General features: G+C 33.9%; 2 protein-coding genes across 9 annotated transcripts; both read left to right on the forward strand.

Annotated features, from left to right (window-relative positions):
- The first annotated feature begins 2,649 nt into the window (after window positions 1–2,649).
- LOC102625326 (PIGF/3-ketodihydrosphingosine reductase fusion protein) lies at window positions 2,650–6,041 on the forward strand. Its single transcript, XM_006493403.4, has 8 exons — window positions 2,650–2,876; window positions 2,970–3,035; window positions 3,139–3,181; window positions 3,652–3,706; window positions 4,114–4,162; window positions 4,445–4,512; window positions 4,954–5,062; window positions 5,698–6,041. The coding sequence occupies exons 1-8, from the start codon at window positions 2,706–2,708 to the stop codon at window positions 5,809–5,811; spliced, it is 675 nt and encodes a 224-aa protein (XP_006493466.2). The 5' UTR covers window positions 2,650–2,705; the 3' UTR covers window positions 5,812–6,041.
- A 1,133-nt stretch (window positions 6,042–7,174) lies between these two features.
- On the forward strand, window positions 7,175–15,919 carry LOC102624479 (uncharacterized). 8 transcript variants are annotated; one of them, XM_052431543.1, is made up of 12 exons: window positions 7,176–7,415; window positions 8,154–8,770; window positions 8,875–8,934; window positions 10,020–10,112; window positions 10,387–10,479; window positions 10,797–10,835; window positions 11,680–12,051; window positions 12,789–12,836; window positions 13,602–13,964; window positions 14,304–14,339; window positions 14,452–14,814; window positions 15,388–15,919. In XM_052431543.1, the coding sequence occupies exons 2-12, from the start codon at window positions 8,167–8,169 to the stop codon at window positions 15,606–15,608; spliced, it is 2,292 nt and encodes a 763-aa protein (XP_052287503.1). In that variant the 5' UTR covers window positions 7,176–7,415; window positions 8,154–8,166; the 3' UTR covers window positions 15,609–15,919. The 8 variants fall into 8 exon arrangements, with proteins under 8 accessions (XP_052287507.1, XP_052287508.1, XP_052287503.1 ...); XM_052431545.1 differs by having other exon boundaries at window positions 10,393–10,479; XM_052431544.1 differs by having other exon boundaries at window positions 10,026–10,112.
- The last annotated feature ends 1,427 nt before the right edge of the window (window positions 15,920–17,346 follow it).

Raw genomic sequence — 17,346 nt, forward strand, 5'->3', positions numbered from 1 at the left:
AAAACATTGATATAAATCCACACAAAGTTTTAGTTGAAAACTAAAACTACTGATAACAAAATCCAGTTCATTTAACCCAGTGTTAATCACTGACATTAGTATAATGAGGTATATTAATGAACTCGAAAGGCATGTCCACCATCCAAAAAAAAAGTCCAAAATCAAATTTCTTGCTAGCAAGTAACTTACTAAATATATTCATACAAACATCTAAGCAAATTATTTGAGAAACCAACTTTATTTGTCTTGCTGTCTTGTCAATCATATATTTTCCTCTCTTAACGATGCTTGGACAACTTCTGTTGCTTAGAGTTGTTGACATTAAACCCAATAAATTATACAGATAGATAAATTTGGGCTTTTTCAATCCAATATATCCAAAATACATCAAATAAATCATCTTTTTATCCAAAAAAAAAATTTCTTCTTAAACGAAGACCTTATATCAAGGCATCATTGCATCAATGAAATCCAATAAATCCAGCAAAGTCAACAACAAAACACACTACTTTCGAAAACTAATAACATAATGCATAGCTTATGATTCTACCTAGTGGTGCTCCATTAAATAAGGACTTGACCCCGATCCTCAGCTCGAGCCATCATCACTCCCATATTTTTTTCCTTTTTTTTTGGGTGGGTTCTCCTTTTCCTTCTTATCCTTCACTCTTCTATGACAAACGAAAATTCAATATTCATTAATAATGCTAATATTTTCGATGCCGTTACCTAGACAATAACAAGAAACCAAATTATTCGCAACTAACTAAACCAAACCAACACATAATAACATTATGAAGTTAGGACAAAATCAATAGTTGATTCAATTGTAAAAGATACTGAGACACTATTATTTTTTAAATTAATTTCAAAACATACAACAATTGAAAGGATGCCACTATTTACTTGCAATATGACGAAGTGATTTTCGTTCTCTAGGATTTTTGAATACTCTAATGGCCCGATAAATGGAGTATGAACGGCAGTCGAGTGAACATAGTTTTTTGAATGGTGTATAGGGTTCTACAACGTCGATCGATTGAATGGGGTTGGTTTATCCGGTTTCTACTAGATCGAGTGTATTTACTTGGTGAGATGGAAGAAATTGTTAAGGTGTATATTGCTCCTGATAATGTAAGCCCCTTTGAAAATATGAATGTTTTGGTCCTTTGGTGGGAGACTGAAATTGGTGTGAGATTGAAATTTTCGGCTTAGTGAACTCAACAAAAGCCTAACTACAGTACTTGTGACATGGGTTATCTAATTAGGAATATTAAAGACAAAACTTGTGATAATTGGAAACCAATTACGGAACTTGTGACAAAGTAGAGCAAACTTAGAATACTAATGCATATAAAAAATATCTTGTAACTTCAACCGGAATAACTGGTTACCTAGTCATCATTATTGCACAGATGTAGCATTTTAATTGGCTACACGTCATGTCAAAATGAATCATGCATACATCAGGTGCATAGTAGGAGGACCCTACTTAAGTTAGTAGAAAAAGACTAATAATAATGGAGAAGAGACTAGCATAAGAGAAAACCATTATTGATAATTTCTATCAATAAATTAAGATGATTTTTGATCAAATAAGTGATGAGTGCAACATAGAAGTACAAAAATATTCTCAGTATACACTAAGCAATATATTTATGTTTGTATCTTATGCAAGAGATATTCTTGCAATAGTTGAAAAAAATAAATAGAAGTTGAGATTGTATTTTCTTCTTTTTACTGAAAATCAAAATCTAGTAGGTTAATATTCATAATCAGAGATTTGGTCACTTCTAAAAACTGACAATGATTATTAATTTGGTGGCATCCAAAATTGTTTACAATACAATCGACGTCTACCTTCATATCCTATGATGTGAAAAAAAAAACTTTAATTATATATTTAATTTTTTGCTTTCTAATTATTAAATAAAAATAAATTATATGCAGGGGACGCTTTAAATATTTCCATTGTAAATTAGTTACAAATTTTTAAATAAAATTTTGGTTTTTTTACCTTTTAAAAAGAAATTTAAATGGAGCACACAGTCTTCATCTAGATAATTATACATTTCACTTCCATTTGAAATTGTAAATTTTTTAAAATAGCAAATACCTAATTTTGGGCTAATTAATACAACTTTAATTAAGTGGACTTTTTAATACTCCCCAAAACTTCTTATAACACACCCCTTTTAAATTTTATTTCCTAAAACACCCCAATTTCATTTATAAAATACAAAATGTATTAAATTAAAAATCTTCTTATAAAATTTTCACACTAAAAATATTTCTTTTCATTTTTATTTATAAAATATACAATTCCTAAAATTTTAAATTATTTTCTTATTATATAGTTTCCATCTTCATAATTCTAAACTCTAATAATTTTTTAGAAATATTTTTAATTAAAATTTAAAATATAATTGTAAAATAATAAAATGGGTGGGTGTAAAAAAAATTGTCCAAAAATTAATTTATTTAAGTGCCTAATTAAATTTCTGTTCAAAATAAAAAATAATTTATTTATTTTTAGTTAGTTAGGCAATCTCAGTTGAAAAGGGTTTTACGAGGAATCTTAGGGGGCGTGAAGAGACGTACTACTCCTTTAATTATAATGATCAGCCCGACCCGGCCCAAGACATGGTACCAACGTAAAACTGTGAAAATTGCGCCTTGTTTCTGGAAACTGAAGAACACAAAAAATGGTGAAAGCTTCAACAACCGAAAATCCCTCGCAGTCAGTGTCTCCCATGCAAACATTTTTTATTCATCTGATATGTGGAGTTGGCTTAGCCGTCGGATTATGGGTGGCCCACAATTTCTACTCCATCAGTCTCATCTCTGATCCTTCTCGCAGTCTCCGTCTGATCTGGGTACCTTTTCTTTTATTTGACTCTTCTTTTTTTTTTTTAATCATCAAATTAATCATTCATTTTATTTTCATTAAATTTTACTCTTTTGTTCAGGTGACGATGTGCCCATTAGTGATACTTTTTTACAGTTGTTTCCGAAAAAATCCGGAGAAATGCTCGGTAATTCACTTTGATTTTTGTTTTAAATTAAATTTATAAGCTTGTATTTGCTTTTATTTGTGGTGAATTTTTTTAAGAATATTTATTAATTTTTCTGTAACAGTATCTGAAAGCTGTGATACGAGGCGTATTGGCGCTCCCTATTGGTTAGTTGTGATTTTAATTAATGGAGTTGTATGAATATCTTATTTAATTTAAATATAAAATTATTATTATTATTATTATTATTTAAGAATCCGAGAGAAAATTGTAATCTTTTAAGCTTTCTATAATTTCTACGGAAATTGTTTCTGGCTATGACGTTGTTAGGGAACAAAAATATATGCTTCATTTTAAATTATCTTCAGTGATGTTTATTATTATTGTATTATTTCTGGATTTGATTATTTGAATATGCTTTTTAAGCGGTTGTTTAGTATGCATGTATCATTTCTTCATTTGAAGATAAATAGGGTGGTGAAAGACGTTTTCCACTTCTTGTTATGCTTTCAGCTTCAAATTTCAATGAATTAACCTGTTGTTGAGGTCTTTATGAGGATTCATTTTCCCTATATTTTAGTCCTTTTCTTTTAACCCTGCATATATTAAGATATCTTGTGTGTCTTCTACTTTATAGGGGCTCTTGTAAATGCTTTGGGAGCTATTGCTTTGGGTGCACCTGTTGGCATTCAGTACGTGAAATAAAGTTCGATAAAGTTTGTGTTTCTGCATAATTCTGAATACAGAAGTCATAGTTGAGATTGGAACTAAATCGGTTTATGCCTCTCTTAAAACAATACCTTTTTACACCCAGGTAAATGAATCCTCAATGTATTCTAAAACTGACTTTCATTTCTTCTGTTTTGGCTTTGTAAATTTTCCTTTTTTCTCAATAAAATAAAGTAAATTTCAATATAATGGTGAAACTTAAATGGTCAGTTTGTTACAACTGTCCAATCTCAACTGTGACTTTGTTTTCAAAATTTATAACTGATCATGTACGAAAAAGATTTCACTATGATAACTTATTTATGCATTTGTTGCTGGTTTTAATTAGTGTCACCCAGATGGCTTATTGTATATATCTTATTTGATACAGGTATTTTCCAAAGACTGTTAATTGGTCTCTTCTAATGTCACTTTTCACTGTAAGAACCCCCACCTTTTGGTCTTAACCACTGTGCATAAAGGCATTTGTTTACAAAACAAACATGATGTCATGTGCATTAAACTTAACATACATTTTGGAAATAAGGGTCACCAGTTTATCTATCGTACAAAGGTCTTTTCTCTTTTCCCCTTCTGTCCACAGGAATGGAAAATGTGAAAAACATGCACAGCAATCCTTTTAGCTACATCTAGAGTTATGCATTCTGTCATGTGAGTTGTCCCATTAACATTTTTTGAACTAATTTATGGTGTATTGACAGTTTGTACCGGCTGCCTCAGTATTTGGTTCATCATGGGAAGATTGGCGGCGTATATTTGCCCATACAAAGTAAGCTTCTTACATTTTTTGTTGGTTGATCTCTGCATTAGAGCATTTGGCCATGCAGTATAATTTTCCTTGATTATCTCTCATGATTGTACATAGTAAATACTAGTTTAATAGTATATGATGTTTTTATGTGGTGTTATCAAATCCTGGGGTGAGTAACAGTCTGGGCTGTTACAATTTTCTCTATTGATTTTATGTGGACCTCAGCATGTTGTTGGGCGGATTTCATAATAAGTGTTTTAGCATGGTAAGGAGCTTTTTTCTTTCTTTTTTTTTAGCGTAATTGTGTTTTGTGCACTATCTGTTATGGAACAATGGAGCTCCGTCTTGTAATTTTCAAAGGCAGGATAGTAAAAAATATATTGGATTAAAGAACTGGCTGTTGAATTTCTGCTACAATTACCATAAGCTGATGTGAAATTTATACCTATTACTCTTTAGACCAAATGCATCAGTAGACTATATGATTTGTCTACCAGCACATGGAGCTGTTATTGGAGCTTGGTTTGGTGCTTGGCCAATGCCGCTTGATTGGGAGAGGCCATGGCAGGTAATTTTTCTTCCCCTTTTAACCGCTATATTCTGCTTGAAGTGAAGCATCCTTGTGAGTTTTCTTACCAACTTTTCTGTTGGTTTTTGGGATCAAGCTGTTTTTAGTAACATTTTTGTAGAGCATTTTGAAAATTAAAGTCTGAGTAGTGTTTCCAATTTTAGGTGGTTTCAATAATTTTAGTCGAACATTTGATGTCACATTGGTTATGCAGACTCTAGAGTTTCTTAATTGGCATCTAGCATTTTATGCTATTTTCTCATGAGAATTGGAGAATTGCTTCTGTCTTATCTTAAGGCTTTTGCAAGGCTCAATCTTCAAATCCTGACTGCATCTGCGTGTGTGATGTTATATCAGTTGTTTGTGAATACAAATTTTGACAGTTGAATCAGCAAGTCGTCTGTTGTAGGTGAAGAAACTAATATTCTGACCTAGCATTTATCAGTTATGACTCCATATCAGTGATGAATATCAATTTTTTTCCCCTTTTGTTTTATTGTTTTCCTGTTTGATAATTGCTCAACTTGGCTGGTTTTCAAACTGAGTTATGGTTCTTTTTCGTGGAATAATTGAATACGATGTCCATGTTGCAATCTCTCGTTAGAGGCCTGAATTATCTCATTTTCCATACACAGGAATGGCCAATATGTGTGAGTTATGGAGCCATGGCTGGGTACCTCATCACCATGGTGCTATCTTTCGTCCTTGTACTAGCTCGTGGCGGACAGCAGCATCCCAAAGCAGACTAGGAAGTCCAGTAATTTTAGCTATTAGTAGTGACTGCATTTTTCATTGTGTTTTTATTCATTGATGATTGAAGGGGAGAAGCAGTGACTTCAGTCTTCACACGTAATGTTTTGTTGGCTAGGACATATTTTTTGCTGCATTTTTTTCTTCCCAGTTTTATTTATACATATACATTTGAATGTGTGTATATGAAGTTTATTTAACCAATGAAGTTGATTACACTTTTGTTGTACCGAGAGAAACGAGCTTTCAGTAAAACCAAAATTCTAAAGCTGACTTGAAATTATATTTATACATATACATTTGAATGTGTGTTTTTCTTGTCCTTTAGTTTATTTTTTACTTTAAATTAACAGATTTCTAATTGGAAAATTACTCTCTCTCTATATATATGTAATAATTTTTGAAGAAAATTATCTATGTTATGTTGAAGAGATATCTACATGATCTACATTTCAGTGAGTCTATTCATCTATGGGTGTTTGAGATCCCTTTGATGATCTACGTTGTGTTCAAGGAATATTTATATGATTTGGTAAATTGAGTACGAGAAAAAATTATATATATAGAAGCTGTCAACTCTAAACAATTTCTTTGTTTTCAATTCCTATCATCTCATGGAAAAAAAAAAAATTGCTCTACTTATTTATTTGGTAAATTTTACGAGAATTTGAAGTCTTCTCTTCCAAAATTGGAGTTTTTGCATCCAACCGTTGATTTCACTATTTAAGTGTAAAACTCATATTGAAATAAGAATATTAGACTTGATTTTGATATTAATTATATTTATTTGAAAACATAATTATTGTAGTATAAAACCAAGAAAAATTGGAGGACTATAAACGATGCATTATGTTGTGTTAAGTTATAATACAATGGATGTATTTAGAATTGAGGTTGGGCAGTTGTAGTTTTAAAGTGTTTGGTAAACACTAACTGTTGTAACTTGTAAGATATGTTGATATAATTTTTCGTTTATACAATACAAAATCAATTATATTTTTAATAATTTTATCAAAATTATTATTTAAAATTTATATTTATTACATATTATTAACTTTTTTTTATAGTTACTATTTTTTTCTACAGCAACTGTAGTTTAAAAGCTGCAACACCTCAATTCCAACGAGACTAATATTATATTTAGTGTATTATAAATTATATTATATAAAATAATATTTTATTTTTAAATTAAAAATGTACGATCTATTTATATTTTGTTATTATTTATATTCAATTAATAGTTTAAATGTTTTGATTAAAATAAATAAACTTTGACTTGTGCAACTGAGCCGGGTTCGAATCAAAGGCGGGAAAATGCACCAGCAGTTACACGTGCGAGAAAAATGAAATTATTAGCGGCGTGTTAAGCACGCGATGATAACGACACGTAAGCGCTTCCTGTAACAAAATACACCGTTTCACAGTAAAAACATTTTGACCTTCACCACTAAGTCATCGCCAGGTCAGCTCCAAAAGAACACAAAAATGACACGTCATAAAAAAGGAGGGCCCCACACCGCACCCTTTAAAGCTTTCCAAAATGCCCGTAAGCGCCAAAATACCAAAACCTCTTCAGCTTCGAGTCTTTCCTTCATTTACACTGGTGAGTTTCATCTTCAACGATTTTTCTTTTTCTTTTTAATTTTAATTTTTGATGATCGAAATTTTTTTATTCATATTATGTTTTCTTGTCCGATCACTTAAAAGTTGATTTATTTTTTTCAAGAAATTTTTCTTTTCCATGATCATTTATTTTGTCATTTCTTTCAATATTCTGGAATTTATAGGATCCTTGAAATTGTGATTTTGATTTTTTTTTCCCTTATAAAAGTATTTCTAAAGATTATCTTTTTAGATTCTTTTTCTGGTAATGCAAATGGGAATTTGTTCATTTTGTTAGTGGTTGTGTTTTTGTCAATAAAGATTGGATTTTTCGTACTGTTGTTGGGTAACTGACACTGCCAGCATCAAAATTAATTAAATAAAATAAAATAAAAGAGATATTTTGTTGGCTTGTAAAGTTAGATTCTTCGTGTTGTTGGGAGTTGTATTTAATTTTTCTTCTTAGGGTTCTAATGATATTTGTATTATTTAGTTGCTCCAGATGAAGAATTTGTGCCCTGAGGTTGTGAGAAATGCTCTTGCCAAATGTCTGATGCACTAAATTTTGTTTATTGTTCTGCATTTTGACAATTTTTGGGCATTCTTGTGGTTATTGTCCTATTAATTCATCTTCTTCATTTGTTCTCCTTTGTTTAAACCCATGTGGTTTGATATCGGCTTCATTTTAATAGTTTCTGTGTTAGAAGTAATGTTTTTGTGCGAATTATTTTGCCTTTAGGATTGATAGCAGAATGGGAGATCAGAAGTCGAATAGTGAGGACAGCACTGGGACATCTGCTTTTGTACAAACTGATGAAGACGTGGGATTGCTTAGAATGCAGAATGAAAAGGTTGGCCTTGTTGGCATTTCTGATGACCATACTCATGACCGAGCTGAGTTAAGCCATGAAGATAGCACAAACGTGTTAAGCTGCAGCAGGGACATTAGAGAAATGAGAAACAATGGCAATGGGGTGACTGATGCTGTTCAATCCACTTATCCAGAAAAGGTCAATGACAATCTTCCAAGCCTTGGAGTTGGAGATAGTTCAGACACCATATTAGAATCAAAAGGTCCTCATAGAACCATGAGGGCAGCTATTCCCAAATTAAGTATGATCTGTGGTCAAATATCCGATGGAAATCCTTCAAATCCTGGATTTAATGCTGGTTTTTCTGGATTTGCAAAGAAGGCAGATGGAATTTCTAGTCTAGTGCATAATGTGGGTATATCTTCTAGTTTTGCACAGAACATGGATGCTCATTCTAGCACGGTTCAAAATGAAAGTGAATTTTTTTATCCTGCTCAGAACATGCATGATTGGACCTTGAATAAGAATGTTGATTTTGTTCCAGGTGGCAATTTTAGTATTGGATTATTCATCCTAAGTTCATTGCTTCCATTTCAAGCTTCACATGTAGATAACTAACTACACTCTTCTTTGACTTCTTGAGCATAGGTTTTGGAGGGAACATGGGTGCAACATTTCAAATTGTAGATTCCAACACAGGATTTCCAGGTATACTAGCTGCCTTTACAATACCATTCAATATGCCATATTGTAGCGTACGGATCACTGTCTTGTTATTACTGGCTATTTTTGTTATTTCTTATACTTTTTTGACTTGAAGTTTGTATTTTAGCGCACGTCTGGATGTGATTTTCACTTTTGCTTTTGCGCTTTGTGGATACTAATTAATGAGAAACAAGATTTTGGCAAAAGATTATTTTTCACCTCTTAATATCTAGTAATTGAGTGGATCAGGATATAGTTTTAAACTGTTTTCCTAATTTGACAAGTCTGATGCTGCATGATTATTATTATTTTATTATTACTTTTACAAAATCTAATCTATTATCATTTGTGGGTAGTACAACCCTAGTGCTAGAATGAAATTTTCAAACTTTTGTTAATCTTGATTTGGATGGCTTAATCTTTACCATCATCTCGAGAGAAAACTTATAAAAATAATGTGAAATAAATGAATTGTTTATATTCAAAATAGCATTTACTTAGTTCTTTATGGTGATTAAATCATAATTCTTCATAATTTTATGTTTAAGTGGTGTGCTTGACTGCTTGTGAGTGCTTTTATCATGCTGATGATATTTATTGCAATTGAACTTGAATAAAGGACATGATAATCTTTCCATTTATTATGTTAAATTGCATACTTCATTTGGAACATGAAGCCAGTCATGTGGAAGTGAAGGTGCAAGCCAGAAACATGATAGGATTGCCACATACCGCGCCCCCCTTCCCCCACCCCACCCCCAACACCCAAGTGTTAGACAAAAATAAGATAAGCTTATTTGCTTAAAACCAAATGTGTTAGACAGAAATATAATAATATTATTTGTTTAATACTGAATCCTAATGCCTCATGTAAGACTTGATCGCTTAAAATTTGCATGACATGTTACCACAGTATTCATAGTTGAGTTGCCGGTGACACTCTAAGTGTCAACCACAAGGTTAAATTGTCCTCTTGCTGTGAAAATTTTCAGAATTTAAATATCTCTCAGTAAATTTGTATATTCTTCAGGATTAGATGTTTTGCACTTCCTTTCTCCTTGCCCAAATTTCACATCATTTTGTTTTAGCTGCAGGGCTACAATTTCAAGTTTACCAGAATAACCCTGTTCAAACTGTTGAAGATGGCTTTTTTCCTGAGAGAAAAAGGCTTCGATTGCCTGGTAAGGCCTTCCCATCCATCCTCACTGCTCTATTCTTTCAGATTGTATCTTTCATTTGAAAGGTTATCCTTCATTTGGAAAATAAACAAGTTCTTCAAAACCTTCTATTTGGATTCTTCTCGGCAGATTCTTTTTTGATCCACTTAGTGAGTATGAAATGGTGATTAGCTATCTAGATTCTCAGATTAGAAAGATTTATTTATTCACTTTTTTGGGTTGTGGGATAGAGAGTAATGAGCCAGCTGTTGCCTGAATTAACATCATTTGATTTTAGCTGCAGGGCAACAGTTGCCAGCCTATCAGGACAGTCCTGTTCAAACTGTTGGAAAAAGGTTGTTTCCTGAGAGAATAGGGCTTCAATTACCTGGTAAGGCCTTCCCCTCTCCATTCTTGCTGCTCCATTCTTTAAGGCTGTATCTGTCGTTTGAACCTTTGGATTTGCCTGGGCAGATTCTTATTTGGTCCACTTAATAAAGTATAAAATGGTGGTTCGCTATACTTTGGTCCACTTAATAAATCAAAAATTGCTGATTAGCTAGCCATACTAGATTTGAGATTAGGAAGATTCGCTTATTCACTAAACTCACTTTTCTGGATACATCATGTCTGATTCAGCCATCTACAGATGGTAGTTCTTCCTTGCTGAATTGACTAAGGTTTAGCCTTTTTTTTTTTTTTGGGCAGATTTGAATATTCCAGACACCAAGGGCAGTGCTGCTCAAGGTAATTTGTTTTCGTAGGAATATTGGGATTCAACCTTATGGCAATTTCATCCCTAATGTTTTACTCTATGACGCCAGTGGAGTAGATGTATTTATGAGAAATTGGAATTTTGGTATCGAAAAGATATAAATAGTCAGAACTGTGTTAAATCAATTTTGATCCCAAACCTAAGCAAGCCCACAGCTGTGTGGTGACTAGGAAATTGGAAGATAAGGACGATTTTACAAAGCGATGAAAGTATCAGGTGTATAGGATGACATTTTAAGACTATATTGCTGCAGGCTTACAGAGATAAAGTGATTTTGCCTAGTTAGGGCTTCGTATTTTGGATATTAATTTTATCTGTTAAAGCCTAACTATATTATCCAACTAGCTTGACTAGATGGTTGACCTGCTCTGTTGTGGTGATGAAGTAGCAAGTATGCTGGAAACAATTTAAAAGTACGTTTGTCATTATGTATTTGCATTCAAACTTATTCACGGTTAGATTTGTGAACAAAATGGAGTGAAGTTGACTTAATTCACAATGTTGCTAAACTGACTGTTAATAGTATTTGTTTGTAATTCCCAGACTTAGTGAGAAATAATCCAAACTTAGCCAGAAAAAGTCCAAGGCAGAGTCTTGGCTGGCTCAAGTGCTAGGCTAGTTATGTATTTATTTGGCTGGTTATCTTTGTAAGAGCGATTGCTGAATGTATTTTGGTAAATTTGGTCAATCTTGAACCACAGTTCCTATTTAGCTCTTAATCTTATTGCATTAATGTACACCTCCATGGTCACAAATAAACTTGGGTTACACTTACGCATTTTCACTGATTCTGCTTTTATTTTCTGCAACTTACAGGTCAAGTAATGCCAGTTGCAAGGGGAGGTGGACTTGCTCAGGCTTCCGATGTTCCAACTGGATCGTCTCATATGAGATATCCAACCCAATTCCCTCCCATTACTCATCCAATTCAGCGCATGACTAGATTTATAAAGCCTTCTACCCATAAATCTAATTCAGGGCCATCCCAAGCTGCTTCCTCCCTCACTCCTGTACCCCTGATGCCTGTCCCCCCGCAAGCTAAGACTGCCACTTCTCTCTCACCTTTACCTGGGACTGTTGCTTTTATTCAACCTGCATTCCAGAGTACTACTCTCCCATCTCAAGTCCAGACTGCTCATCCTCCCTCTCCTTTAGCCAAGGAAATACCATTGCTTCATGTATCGAAAGGTATTTCCTTAACTTCTGAATTTCTATTTTTACAGTGATAGTCCTTGTTATTTCTGAGAGTTCATTTGTTTGGATTTCATATCAAATGTTTTCCTCTTATATTAACAATGGTAAGCTATTGGAAAATTTAGACCTGATTTGACATTTAATTGATTGTAACCTCCTTTCTAAAGTGGTGGTTGCGCTAATTTATTTCATGCCATCACATTAGTCGCGCATAAATAGGCTTGATTGAATTAGGTGCAGCATGTCATGACTTCAAAGTTGCCTCTAAAATACAATGCTAGCCATCTATTTCTTTTCAAACTGTTGAAGATAGTTTAATTCCTGAGAGAATAAGGCATCAATTGTCTGGTATGGCCTTCCCCTCTCTATTCTCTCTGCTCCATTCATTCAGGCTGTATCTGTCGTTGGAAAGGGTATCTCTCGGTTGGGGTAAGAGACACATTTTTCAAAACCTTAATAAAGTATAAAATGGTGATTAACTGTACTTTGTTCCACTAAGTAAAGCAGGAAATGCTGATTAGCCATGCTAGATTTTCAGATTTGGAATATTCACTTTTCTGGATAAACAATAGTGAGCCAGCTGCTTCTCATGCAAGACAAACTGGAATTACAGTTCTTACTCATACATGTGGCTGTTCAAACTTCAAAATGTCATGGAAATTCTGATTCAGTCGTCTACAGATACTAGTTCTTCGTTGCTGAATGAATTGTGGTTGAACTTTTTGTTGCAGATTTGAATTTTCCAGATAACAAGGGCAGTGCTGCTCAGGTTGTTCAAGGTAATCTGTTTGTATAAGAATATTGGGATTCAAGCTAATTGTGATCACATACTTAATGTTTCACTTTATTACAAAAGCGCCGTACATGTATTTTTCAGAAATTTTTTTGCACTGGAATTTTTTATTTAGCAAGATATATGGTCACAGATGTGTTAAATAAATTTTGATCTCAAACTTAAATAAACCCACAGCTGTGTAATAACTAGGGAAGTGGAAGTTTCGCATGATTTGACAAAGCAATGAAAGTATTAGATGTACAGGAGAACATTTAAAATTATAGTTCTGTGGGCTTACAGAGATTCAGGTTTTGACAAACATACAATGAATTTGCCTAGTTAAGGCCTCGTAGTTTGAATATTAATTTCATGCGTTTAAAGCCTAACTACATTATATAACTAGCTTGACTGAATGGCTACCATGCTCTGCTGTCGCGACTAAGATGGTATTCTGAAAACAATTTTAAAGTAAGTTTGTCTTTCATGATGTTGACACAGAAGTGATGTTGCTAAACTGATTGATAATATTTATGTGTTTGTAGTTCCCAAACTTGAGCAGAAATAATCCAAACTTAGCCAGAATCTGGCTCTTAGTCTAGTTATGTATTTATTGGACAGGTAATTTTTGTAAGAGCAATAGCTGAATGCTTATGAGTTAATTTAGTCAATCTTGAACCCGAGTTGTTCAGTTTTATTTATTATTTTCTATACAGCTCCCTGATTACAGTTACAAGTTTTTACTGATTATGGTGATTTCTTAAACGTACAGGTCAAGTACTGCGAGTTGCAAGGGAAAGTGGACCTGCTCAAGGTTTCAATGTTCCAGTTGGACTGTCACAAATGATATATGCAACCCGATTCCCTCCCATTGCTTGTCCAACTCAGTGCTCGACTAGATTGGTAACTCATCAATCTATTTCAGAATCTGCCCAAGCTGCTCCCTCTGTCAATCAAGCCACCCAGATTTATCCTGTGCAGCCCCAAGTCCAGGCTGCCGCTTCTCTCACTCATTTATCTAGGACTGCTGCTTTTCTTCAACCTGCATCCCAGAGTACTGTTCCAACTCTAGCTGAGACTGTTCATCCTCCCCCTCCCATAGGCAAGGAAAAACCACCACCTCGTGCATCAAAAGGTATTCTTTAACTTCTGAATTTCTATTTTTTTCCCGTGATGTTATTTTTTAAAGTTCACTTCCTCTGACTACGCATCTAACATTTTCCTCCAATTTTAACCCATGATAAGCTTTTGGAAAACTCAGACCTAATTGACATTTTATTAATCATAAACCTGCTTTCATAAGTAGTGGTTGTGCGATTTTCATTTCATGCTGGGACATTAGATGTGCATAAATAGGCTTGATTGTGCATATCATGAATTCGATCTGGGTCAACCGAGGACCCTTAATTTTTATCCTGGTGAAGTATTTAATGGATGGGTTACCTTTGTAATAGCTGTTTGTGAATAATTGCAGGTAAATCTAAAATCAATGTTCCTACTCGGCCTCCAGGTAACTATTGTTTCTGCTTACCTCTAGTAATTAATATTGGATCCGTGCTCTCATACTATTTAGGCAAGGGTTACACTCTTCACAATCTTCTTTGCTAACTCTCAACTTACAGGTCAGGGTATATCAGATGCACGAGCAAGTGGACTTGTGCAGACTTCCAATGCTGCTTCAGTTGGACCTGGTCAGAAGAGATGTGCTATCCGAGCCCCTTCAATTGCTAGCCCTGGTCAGCGTAGGGCTACCATTCATTCATCTGTTCTAGCTTCTGCTCAAACTGGTTCCCCTCTCACACGGCGATCCCAGACTGCTCCTGTCCCACCCCAAGCCCCCACTGCTGCTTCTTTCCCATCATTCCCTCGAACTGCTGATTTTCTACGGACCTTGTCCCAGAGTCGTTATCCTCTCCCACATCCACTCCAGACTGCTCATCCTTATTCACAAATGGCCAGGGAAATTCGTCTTCGTTTACCGCAAGGTGCTTATTGATACTTCACATCTATTTTTGTTGGTTATGTCCCCTATTATTATTTTGCGGAGTATGGTTTATAATTTTTCAAAGTCATGATACCCTATAGGAAAGTTTACCTGTGATCAATGGTTTGTCGACTATCTACCTAGTTTTTAGTGGCTGTCATTTTGCTATTTTCAGTTTTTCACTATATGCTGGCATTATCATAGGCGTGCAAAAATAGGATGGATTAGATCAGGTGCAATCATGACCTCCGTCTGGGTGTAGTAAGGCCTTTTTGATAACTTTTTCCCTTTATTTTGTCCAGAACTGTTCTGTGTTGTTATTCTTGATAACCCACTTGGCAGCAAAGGATTTTGTTTCAAGTTTATGCCCTGATTCATTCACTAAGTTAGACACAGAAATGCTTATCCTGTAGCTAGGCAAGCCTCTTATCATAGCCTCAATAGACATGTTCCCTCCACTGCATTAACCTTATACTTAAATATGGCTATAATGGTTATACTATTTTAATAATTGATTACATGAATGACAATCGTTATGATAGCAAAGATGATAAGACCTGACTTTTCTTGGCAGATTCAAATAGATTTCCTCAGCCAATCGGCTATAAGTGTGACTTATGCAATAGGGATCTTTCTTTCGCATCAGAAGGCCAAATATTACAGCCAGGCGTTCGTCCGAGCACTGCTGTTTTACCATGTGGTCACCATTTTCACGATTACTGCTTGCAGCAGATCACTCCTGCAGACCAAACTGATAATCCACCATGCATCCATTGCGACATGCATGAGACTTGACTTGAATTTTTTGCATGGTTAGATTCTACTTCTGACCTCGGATCTCCAATTTTGGTACAGATTTGTCAGAATGAAGAGGGAAAAAACGAACTGTAGATTTTGGATGAACTGTCCCTGAAACAAATACAAAAACTTTGATGTAAAGGTGTATGGCGGATAAAGTAGATCGATATGTGATAAAAAATATTCAGTAGGCCGCAGAAGATTAGAAAATTACAGTGTTCAAAAGACTTGAAACCCATTTATAGTTTTTGGACTGGGATTCTATTGTAACCATTTCATTTTGGGAAAATCAGATAAGTTTACAATCAGATTTGTTCATGTTTGATTTGTAGATGCAATGGTGTAGAAAGCTACCAATCAACGACTGTTATATCAATGCAGTTACAACGTTGCTGTTATAGATTATTATAATGATAATGAGTGAACATATTTATAGATTTAGTCTTTAAAACCCAATTAAGCAACCGAATTTACAGCTCATAGAAATTAACATTAAACAAACAAAAGAGAGGTTGGTAGAATCATTTATCTTAGAAGAATTTACTTTTTATTTTCAGGTACAAACGCATAGTTTCAACAATTATTCGGAGTTTTTTTTTAATTAAATATTTGTTTAGTCTTTATGTTTTGAGTTGAGTGTTTGTTTACTTTCTATATTTAAAAAAATACTTTAAAATATCTGTTGTGAAATATGTTACATTTTAAGACATCTCTTTTGTGAAGTATGTTACATTTTTACTTTTATTTTTTTTCTTTTTTTAACCATAATATCCTTGTAACAGTATTCTTGGGATATTAATAATAATGAAAAATGATAATTCAACAAATTAATCTTAAAATAACATAAAATTGCATAAGCTTTTATTATTATTTTAAATTTAGGATTAATTTGGTAAATTAATTTTTTATAAAATAATTATTAGTAAGATTGTTGTAAGGATATTAAAAATTGTTTGAAGTTAGTTGATATGAATTTATTTATAAATAATTATTAGTAAAATTGTTGCACAAGTACAAAAATATCAGTTTTTTCAAACTGATATTTATTGATTAATTCGTTAATAAATAATTATTTATTAATTTACTTATTAACTTGTTTAAGATAAATTAATTAATGTTAATTTGTTAATAAATAATTAATTTTTTTGAGGCTTTCTCGTTTATCTAGCAGTGACATATCACTTCTTGGGTTCCCTTTTTTCTCTAGCGGTTGTTACATGGGTTTTTACCTACCGATGATGCTTTGTGCTCAAGGGGATTTTGCATGGTCTCCTAGAGTGTTTGTGGTCGGGCTGTTGAGACTCTTTAGCATTCATTTATTGATTGCCTGCATGTTTGCCAGGTCTGGGTTCACTTTTGGCTGATTTTGGGCATGCGAGATGTTGGTTTTTTAACCCCCCCATGTTTTGCTTCTCCATTGGCGGCGATGTGTCCCTGGAGTCATCTTCGAGTCTTTCTTCCTTACTTTATTTTGTGGCAAGTTTAAAAGGCTTGTAATGCTTTCATGTTTGAATCATAGCCTTTTCTCTATTGATGTGATCATTTATCGGGTGGTTTTGGATCTCAGACTTGCTACCTCCGCCTTTAGTTTTAAGTTTGCTCAGCTAAGGGGAGTTTTGGGTTCTTAGATTGCAGAGGGTTTGCAAGTCATGGCTCCACCTAAGAGGTCAATTCGAATAGTTTTTTGGATGAGGCTGCCTCCTGGGGTTGCGAAGCTGACTTTGGATGGTTGCTC

This window comes from Citrus sinensis, chromosome 7 (assembly GCF_022201045.2).
Source record: "Citrus sinensis cultivar Valencia sweet orange chromosome 7, DVS_A1.0, whole genome shotgun sequence".
Classification (NCBI taxonomy): Eukaryota; Viridiplantae; Streptophyta; class Magnoliopsida; order Sapindales; family Rutaceae; genus Citrus; species Citrus sinensis.